Source organism: Propithecus coquereli, unplaced genomic scaffold (assembly GCF_000956105.1).
Source record: "Propithecus coquereli isolate 6110/MARCELLA unplaced genomic scaffold, Pcoq_1.0 Scaffold438, whole genome shotgun sequence".
Taxonomy (NCBI): Eukaryota; Metazoa; Chordata; class Mammalia; order Primates; family Indriidae; genus Propithecus; species Propithecus coquereli.
Genome location: NW_012150152.1, coordinates 1242799 through 1252712, shown reverse-complemented (window position 1 = coordinate 1252712; position 9914 = coordinate 1242799). Strand labels below are relative to the sequence as shown.

General features: G+C 57.9%; 1 protein-coding gene across 1 annotated transcript in view; it reads left to right on the top strand.

The window, feature by feature from the left end:
• Positions 1-7629, top strand: part of IFI30 (interferon, gamma-inducible protein 30) — a 10943-nt gene extending 3314 nt beyond the window's left edge. Inside the window, exons 5-7 of the mRNA XM_012654122.1 lie at positions 6913-7065; positions 7250-7303; positions 7386-7629. Of these exons, the coding sequence (XP_012509576.1) occupies positions 6913-7065; positions 7250-7303; positions 7386-7448 (270 nt within the window). The 3' untranslated portion in view covers positions 7449-7629. The remainder of the gene's footprint in view (positions 1-6912; positions 7066-7249; positions 7304-7385) is intronic.
• The last annotated feature ends 2285 nt before the right edge of the window (positions 7630-9914 follow it).

Genomic DNA, 9914 nt, shown 5'->3' with positions numbered 1-9914 from the left:
GGCCACAGGGGGAATGAAGGCTCAGCATTGGGAAGAGGGGCATTGGAGCTGGAGTTTTCAAGGGTGAATAGGAGTTCATCAGGCCAAAAAGGTATTCATTCATTCAACATACATTCCTACCCACCCCTGTCATGCTGACTCCACACTGGGTAACATGGATTGAGCCAGACAATGGGAACTGAGGCCAGGCAAGGACAGAGGATGGGGTGGGGACATTGTTTGGGGAGTCTGGAAGACTGTGTTCACTGGAGGAAAAATATGCAGAGCCAGACAGACATCCCTCATCCCATGAGGATCAGGCAGAGGGGCCAAGGGTGACTGAGCCCACAGGGGAATTGAAGGTTTGTATTGGGAAGAGGGTCATTGGGGGCTAGGGTTTTAGAGGGTGAGTAGGAGTTCATCAAGCTAAAAAGGTATTCATTCATTCAACAAGCATCCCTACCCACCCCTGTCATGCTGACCCCACATTATGTAATAGGCATTGAGCCAGAGGATGGCAACTGGGGCCAGGCAAGGACAGAGGATGGGGTGGGGACATTGGGGAGTCTGGAATAATGTGCTCACTGGAGAAAAAAAATCACCGTCTTCCAGGGAAGGTCAAGGCAAATGTGCCAATCCCCAACGAGCAGTAGACTCTGGAGCTAGAACGCTAGTCTCCAGCACCTGAGAACAACAGCATGTGTCGGAGGATGGTTTTCAAGGAAGGGAGAAACCACATTCCTTGTGCGGATGTGAAGAGAACACGCAGAAGCTCTTGTTTAATCCGTTACTGGCGAGGGAGCTGGTCCCGTGTTCGGAGGGGACCAGGGATCAGGAACGTTGACAAGACTTGTACAGGTGGACGCCAAACCGGCTTTCCCACAAGGTCTGGGCGGGGAGAGGGCCAAGTTGTCCTTTTTGTTAAAAATTAATCGCAAAGACCCTCCGTGGCAGGTCTTCTTGGATTTGTCCTGACGCTGGAGGTGTCCATAAGGGATCTTGGCGTGGACTTTCAAAAGCTTGTGTCATTTCCCAACTTGAGGCAACAAACTTCACCGGGTACCACCTGCAGCATCTCTAAGTTTAATCCAATTCCTCTCTTCTCCATGTGCCCGAAACGTCCTAAGGTTCTTGGTTGGCCAGGACCGCCCCGTAAGGCTGATCCAGGAAGCCAGATGTGAGGTCACTTTTCCCGGGAGGATGTCGTAGGCCCTGGGGCTCCCCAAAGTCAAGTTCAGCTTTTTAGCAGTGGCGGGTTGCGACACCTAATGGAGATATCTAGGTGTACGGACAGTCTTCTGGTACAATGTCGGGGCGCTTTAGCTTCAGCCCGGGAAGGTGAGTCTGTCTCCCAGACTTTCTCCCGCCCTCCTGTCACCTGTCCAAGGCAGGACCCTCATCCGATTGTAGGGTATGCGGTCCCCACTCCCGAGGGGGTCTGGCCCCACAGCCTGGGGGAAGCAGGGCTGCGCGGAGAGGCTTAGGGGAGCCTGAACGGACGGGCCGTTAGTGTTCGATCGTCCCCTTTCATCCAGTGACATCTCTAGGTGGTTGTCAATCAGTCGTGTCCAGCGAAGGTTCCATAAGAGCCCGGGAGGAGGGGGTTTGGGGGGCTTCTGGGTAGCCGAACACGGGGAGGTTCCTGGAGGGGGGTGCACCCCCCGGGGAAGACGTGGGAGCCCCCACCTCTCCTATACATCTCTTCATCGGCCCCTCCGCCGTGCCCTTCATGGCAAACAAGTACAAGTGAACAGCGTCTCCCGCAGTTCTGTGAGCTCCTGTACAGCTTCCTCTAACCAAACAGGGGACGGCGGGAGCCCCCCGGGAGCACGGCGGTCAGAAGTTCCAGAGGCCCGGACTTGCCACTGGCACCGAATGGGGCGGGGCAGTCCCGTGGGACCGGGCCCTCACCCGGAGGGCTCTGATGCCACCTCCAGGTGGACAGCGTCTGAATTGAGTTGGGGGACGCCCGGCAGAGGTCTGATGCAGAATTGATTGTTCCGGGGTGAGAAACCCCCTCCCCAGCATATTTTGGGGTCACAGAAGGCTTCTGTCCTTGTAGATCGCTGTCACTGCTGAGTGGGAGAGTAAGAAAGAGCGCGCGGCATCGTGCGTTTCCACTGGTGACGGGTCCGACCGCAACAGTAGCTACTCTCCCTTCTGGGAGGGGACGTTCGGCTCCACTCCCACCTCCTGACAGGGCTGGGTTTAGTCATTGATTCCGAAGACTAAAATAGGGAAAGCGACACACAGTGACCGGACAGTGCGGCGGGACCCTGGCCACGCTGAGCCCTCAGGGAATGACTGAGGGAAGGTGTGGCAGGCAAGGGGACAGGCACGGCGGCGAGGGCACCGACACACCTTCCCTTCGGGGAACTCAGACCAGCCGATTAGGGACCTTGACGACACCCTCAGAGCCCCACGAGGGATCCGCGCACCACCGTGCTCACACCCGCCATGCTCCCGCGGCTCTCCCACGGTGAAGGTGGTGGGAGGACGCCAGGTGGGCACAGGCGAGGGGGACTTGAGGCCTGCACAGAACTGTGCCTGTCACACCTCCCTATGCAGGAAGGTGCCACATGCCCACATGGTCAGAGGCGAAGTCGTTTTCAATGACAGGCAAATCGCCACGCAGACAGAATTCACGGCTTTAATTCTGACATCTCAGCCGCGGGGCAGGAGTAAGCACAGTGTAAAAGAGGTCAAATTTTTCTCTAACCTTCGAGGATCTAAGGCTGGCACAGACAGAAGACAGATTTACAGGACAAAAGCAAGAAAACTATATTCACCGTACATGGGAGCACATACATAACTATGAGGACCCAAAAAAAGTGACCAGGCCTAGGTGTTCAAACGCTAGGTTCAACAAAGAGTGACGATCATGGAAAAGAAAGTAAGATATATGGACAGGGCTGGGCGCAGTGGCCTGTAATCCCAGCACTCCGGGAGGCAGAGGCGGGCGGATCCTTTGAGGCCAGGAGTTTGAGACCAGCCTGAGAAAGAGCGAGACCCCGTCTCCTCTGAAAATAGAAAAATTAGTCAGGCGTGGTGGCACACGCCTGTAGTCCCAGCTCCTCGGGAGGCTCAGGCAGGAGGATCGCTTGAGCCCAGGAGTTGGAGGCTGCAGTGAACTATGATGACACCACAGCACTCTACCCAGGGCAACAAAGTGAAACTCTGTCTCAAAAAAAATATATATATATATATATAGTGGGGGAAGGGGGAGGCAAGGGCAACATACGTAACCTAAACATCTGTACCCCCATAATATGCTGAAATTAAAATGTATATATATATAAACATATACATGCATAGAGAGAGAGAGACAGAGAGAGAGATTCAGAAAGGTAACAGTTATTTCATCAAGGTCTGTTTGTACAGATCTCTCTTGGCCTTCACGCCTTGTGATAATAATGTTTCTTCCTCCTGGGACAGGCAGTGTACCTTTCATGCGGGAATTTTGTTTTTTTTTTAATCAGAGAGGAACTGGCCTAATGCAGGAATTTTATCACCTGCTTTCGGGAAGAAAAACGAAGATCCGAGTGCCCTCCTTGCGTCTACTGTTTTTCAAGTGCCTTTAACTCAAAATAATCAATACGCCAAAGTGGCTTATTTGGGGGTGGCGTGTCCTGAACTTCTTCAACAGAAACATATAGGGTGCACAGGTTCCTACTTGTGTCCCAGCTACTCGGGAGGCCGAGGCAGGAGGATGGCTTGAGCCTAGGAGTTGGAGGCTGCTGTGAGCTATGATCTCAACACTGCTCTCCAGCCTGGGTGACAGAGTAAGACCCCTTCTCGAGGGGACTCCTGTAGCTGGCAGGCTAGCTTCTCTCCCCCAACAGGAGTTCCTCGAGGGCCTGGAAGCCCTGACCTCCCACGAGCCTCGGACCGGGAGAGAAGAAACGGGGCTCTTCTTTCCCCCACCCAGGGGCCCCTAGACTAGTGAGGCTCCCCTCCCCATGCCGGCTTCTGCTTTCTGGCCCAGCTGTGGCCAAGCCTCAGTCAGCGGGGCATGACCCGGGCCATGGTCAGGAGGCCCGGGCTCCTGGGGAGCCAGAGGGTGGGGGAGGGGCCGTCGGTGCAGGTTGGATGGGAGGCCTGGTCCCAAGCCAGGCGGGCAGCAGGGGACTCAGGCTGCCCAGTCCTGCCTAATTTCAGCCAGGGGACGCCCCCCACCCCGTGAGAGTGCAGGCTCCATCCTGAATGGGTCCTGGGCACCGGGAGATGCCCCCCTCGCTCACCGCTGTCTGCTCGTCTGTGGCCGAAGGCCCCGCCCCCTCCCCTGCAGGTGCATTGCTGGGGCCTCACGTCGCTGGGCAGAGCTGATGGCCGGGAGCAGAGGGAGATCCCGGGGCTCCCCGGGGGCCTCATGACCTGGGGCCCCTGCACCCGGTGGGCTGGGTTGGGGTCGGGCTGGGAGGGAGACCCCGAGATGCTGGCGGCGGCCAGAGGGGCTGGCCCCAGGGAGGAGGGCCCAGCAGGCACACAGGGGCTCCTTCCCCGGCGACCGCCCCGCTGCCCCACCTTTGCCTCCGCCATGGCGGCCTCGTCAGCGCTCCTGCCCTTCCTGCCCCCGCTGCGGCCCAGGAGTCCCAGGTGGCCCAGAGGCCAGATGCCTGCCAGGCAGGGACACTGACGAGGCAGGTGGGCTGAGCGGGACCTGCACCCTGTAGGGGCAAGGGACTCCACAGAGGAAGCCCAGGGCCCCAGGGGACACAGTTCTGGCTGCCGCTGAGAAAAGCCCCTTTCAATCCTCCAGTTCTGTGGTCACAGTCGTTTCCCCTTCTCATCCCATGCCTGGGACACGCCGCTGTCCCCTGCCCACCCCGGCGGGGGTTCACTGAGCACCCACTGTGTGCTTCTGGGGCAGGAGCTGGGTCCCCTCAGAAGGCACTGCCAGTGGCCCTGGCTGCAGGCTCGTCCCAGCCGGGAAGGGCTCACATGCTTCTGGGACGCAGCAAACACGCCCCAGAATCTGAGCAACTGGCTCTTGGCTCCAGAGACGCGGCTGCCTGCCTTGCTCTGCTGAAGCCGGAAGTCAGCATGTATCAGTCGCCATCTATGTTCAGCTTGATGTGGGAGAGGTTCATGTAGGTCCCTTGAGAGGAAGAATAAATGACTCATCTGGGTATAGGGCCTTGCTCAGCTCAGCACCAATGCTCTGGGGGTGAAGTGGCAAGAAATGCGCATGCATTAGGCTCCTGTGGTATGTGCATCTGAAGAGGCAGGGTTGAAGGGAATGACTCAGAATGTGCATGCATTGAGCCCTTATTGTATGCAGTATTTCTCGGTCAGGGGTTTCACCTGACCTGGAGGAAACGAAAGACTGTGCATACATTAAGTGCCTACTATTTGTAAATATGCGTCATGGCCCTTTTGCGGACACACTGAGGTTTAGGAAGGTTTAGGGACACAATAAACTACGCATCAAACTGAGGATTCTGTCTGGTAAGTTCTAGAAAGACTTCAAGATGAAGCGCCTACTGTTTGGAGCTCTGTTTCTAGAAAAGCAAGCAGGGCTCAGAGAAGTGGGGAGCTGGCCAGGGCAGCGCGTGCCTCACACCTTGTCCTCCTCTGCAGATTGGATCAGCCAACTGCGCTGCGCCTGCCGGTGCTCCCTGGCCTGAGACCTCTTCCCAACATGGCCTTGGCCCGGGAGATCCTCATTGTCACCCTGGTGCCCTATGGAAACGCTCAGGTGCGTGGGCACTGGGGAAACTGAGGCACGTGGGCAGGGAGCAGGCACCCAGCCTGCCAGCCAGCACTCGCTCCGCTGCCTTGCAGGAAAGGAATGTCAGCGGCAGGTGGGAATTCGAGTGCCAGCACGGGGAGCAGGAGTGCAGGCTCAACAAGGTGGAGGTGAGAGACCCCAGAGGCCGGGCGGGCTGCGCAGGTCTGGGGACACTGCCTGCTGTGCGCGAGGCGGCTACGAAGCTCTCGGCTCCGTCCCCACTCGTCACTCAGCGCAGCCTCAGAGGGCACCTGTGGTTATTCCCAGAGGGTGTTGGGGTGCTCTGGGCCCCCCTCACTCCGCTCCTGTTCCCCCGCCGGCGCCCAGGCCTGCCTGTTGGACATGCTGGAGGCGGAGGTGGCCTTCCTGACCGTTGTCTGCGTGGAGGAGTTGGATGACATGGAGAAAAATCTCAAACCAGTAAGTGACACCCTCCTTTGACAGGAAGAGGGGAGGGCGGCAGGCGGCCTTTCCTGTGCCCGGGCAGACACAGGTTCAAGTCCTGGCCCTGCCCACCCCTGTCTGTGCAGCCCCAGGGAAACAGCCTCCCCTCTGGAAGCCTCATCTCTGAATCAGGGGAACACAGGTCTCCCGGGGTCAGGAGTGGATCTGGGAGGACTTCTTGGAAGAGGCATCTCTGAGTTGGGCGTGGAAGGATGACCAGGAATGTGCAGGGACACGGATGAAGGGGTGTGGACATGATAGGACAGGCCCAACCTACTTCCCTGGGGGATTGTGAAAATTAACTCCCTAAGGACTGAGTCATCTGCTACCATCATTTATTCATTCACCAAACACGTGGACCACCTAAGACGAATCACTCAGAGACACCCCCAGGCCTGTAGGGTCAGACTGGGTCTGGTCAGAGAGGACACTGAGGAGACGCTGGGGAAGAAGGAGGAAGGGTGTTCCCGGCAGAGGGATCGGCATGTGCGGAGGCTCTGAGGACAGTGTGAGACCATGGAGGTCAGAAGCTGCAGGTCTGGTCTTAAAGGGGACGGCAAGGGGGCTGGGAGGCAGCAACAGCTGAGCCCCTACCTTGGAGGCAAGTATTAAGCACCTCCTCTCTGTGTCACTGTGAAAGCCGACTGTCCCCTCTCCCCAGTGAGGAAACAGGCTGGGCTCAGGGCCGCTGGGGGGACCGTTGGGCGATAACACGGAGGAAGCTGAGGCAACACCCCGGCCCCCCCAACCCCACCCAGTGCCTAGAGCTCTACGCCCCAGAGGTGTCACCAGACGCCATCATGGAGTGTGCCACGGGGGAGCGCGGCACGGAGCTCATGCACGCCAACGCCCAGCGGACGGACGCTCTGCAGCCGCCCCATAAATACGTGCCCTGGGTCACCGTCAATGGGGTAGGAGTCCCTGCACCCTCAGCTTGCCCCCGGGATAGGCCCAGGGGGAGGGGCGTGCCCGCCGGGCTGGGAGGCGGGAGGCAGGGGGCCCGCTGGGGACCACGTGCAGCCCCTTCTGGCCGGGAGCAGGATGCGTGCGTTGGGGAAGGTGGGATGGCGTGACCTCCTGTCTTCGTTGTTGCAGAAAGTCTTAGAAGACCCTAGCCAGCTCCTGGCCGTCGTCTGCCAGCTGTGGGAGGTGAGCTGGGCGGGAGCAGAGGGATCGGCAGGCGGGGGTGGGTTGTCCTTCCAGGACTGCGACCCTGGCTCGTCCCTTGCAGGGCGAGAAGCCGGACGTCTGCAGACCCCTGGCCAGGTCGCGCAGGAAGGTCTGCTTCAAGTGACGCCGCTGGCCTGGGAGGCAGCTGCTGCAGGAAGAGCGAGGGCCCAGCTGCTGCTCTTCTGTGACCCCAGCCCTCAGCAGCCACCGCGCGCCGCCCGGGTAACTTCGTGCATCTCAGGAGGCCCAGGTGGAAAATGCTGCCCCGGGATTGAGAATCCTGCCTCACTGAGAATAGTATTAAAATGAAACGTTTAATAAACCCTTCTGCATGCTGCGATTCATTTCACAAGTCAGCGATTCCCCCACTACGGACAGGCATAATGCAGGAGCCCCTGAGAGGCCTTAGATAGGGAGTCCCCTGCCCAGGGGATGCGGAGCCACACAGATATCCCTAGTCCCATGGGTCAGAAATGGATCAGAGGGAGGGGCCAGGGGTGAATGAGGCCACAGGGGGAATGAAGGCTCAGCATTGGGAAGAGGGGCATTGGAGCTGGAGTTTTCAAGGGTGAATAGGAGTTCATCAGGCCAAAAAGGTATTCATTCATTCAACATACATTCCTACCCACCCCTGTCATGCTGACTCCACACTGGGTAACATGGATTGAGCCAGACAATGGGAACTGAGGCCAGGCAAGGACAGAGGATGGGGTGGGGACATTGTTTGGGGAGTCTGGAAGACTGTGTTCACTGGAGGAAAAATATGCAGAGCCAGACAGACATCCCTCATCCCATGAGGATCAGGCAGAGGGGCCAAGGGTGACTGAGCCCACAGGGGAATTGAAGGTTTGTATTGGGAAGAGGGTCATTGGGGGCTAGGGTTTTAGAGGGTGAGTAGGAGTTCATCAAGCTAAAAAGGTATTCATTCATTCAACAAGCATCCCTACCCACCCCTGTCATGCTGACCCCACATTATGTAATAGGCATTGAGCCAGAGGATGGCAACTGGGGCCAGGCAAGGACAGAGGATGGGGTGGGGACATTGGGGAGTCTGGAATAATGTGCTCACTGGAGAAAAAAAATCACCGTCTTCCAGGGAAGGTCAAGGCAAATGTGCCAATCCCCAACGAGCAGTAGACTCTGGAGCTAGAACGCTAGTCTCCAGCACCTGAGAACAACAGCATGTGTCGGAGGATGGTTTTCAAGGAAGGGAGAAACCACATTCCTTGTGCGGATGTGAAGAGAACACGCAGAAGCTCTTGTTTAATCCGTTACTGGCGAGGGAGCTGGTCCCGTGTTCGGAGGGGACCAGGGATCAGGAACGTTGACAAGACTTGTACAGGTGGACGCCAAACCGGCTTTCCCACAAGGTCTGGGCGGGGAGAGGGCCAAGTTGTCCTTTTTGTTAAAAATTAATCGCAAAGACCCTCCGTGGCAGGTCTTCTTGGATTTGTCCTGACGCTGGAGGTGTCCATAAGGGATCTTGGCGTGGACTTTCAAAAGCTTGTGTCATTTCCCAACTTGAGGCAACAAACTTCACCGGGTACCACCTGCAGCATCTCTAAGTTTAATCCAATTCCTCTCTTCTCCATGTGCCCGAAACGTCCTAAGGTTCTTGGTTGGCCAGGACCGCCCCGTAAGGCTGATCCAGGAAGCCAGATGTGAGGTCACTTTTCCCGGGAGGATGTCGTAGGCCCTGGGGCTCCCCAAAGTCAAGTTCAGCTTTTTAGCAGTGGCGGGTTGCGACACCTAATGGAGATATCTAGGTGTACGGACAGTCTTCTGGTACAATGTCGGGGCGCTTTAGCTTCAGCCCGGGAAGGTGAGTCTGTCTCCCAGACTTTCTCCCGCCCTCCTGTCACCTGTCCAAGGCAGGACCCTCATCCGATTGTAGGGTATGCGGTCCCCACTCCCGAGGGGGTCTGGCCCCACAGCCTGGGGGAAGCAGGGCTGCGCGGAGAGGCTTAGGGGAGCCTGAACGGACGGGCCGTTAGTGTTCGATCGTCCCCTTTCATCCAGTGACATCTCTAGGTGGTTGTCAATCAGTCGTGTCCAGCGAAGGTTCCATAAGAGCCCGGGAGGAGGGGGTTTGGGGGGCTTCTGGGTAGCCGAACACGGGGAGGTTCCTGGAGGGGGGTGCACCCCCCGGGGAAGACGTGGGAGCCCCCACCTCTCCTATACATCTCTTCATCGGCCCCTCCGCCGTGCCCTTCATGGCAAACAAGTACAAGTGAACAGCGTCTCCCGCAGTTCTGTGAGCTCCTGTACAGCTTCCTCTAACCAAACAGGGGACGGCGGGAGCCCCCCGGGAGCACGGCGGTCAGAAGTTCCAGAGGCCCGGACTTGCCACTGGCACCGAATGGGGCGGGGCAGTCCCGTGGGACCGGGCCCTCACCCGGAGGGCTCTGATGCCACCTCCAGGTGGACAGCGTCTGAATTGAGTTGGGGGACGCCCGGCAGAGGTCTGATGCAGAATTGATTGTTCCGGGGTGAGAAACCCCCTCCCCAGCATATTTTGGGGTCACAGAAGGCTTCTGTCCTTGTAGATCGCTGTCACTGCTGAGTGGGAGAGTAAGAAAGAGCGCGCGGC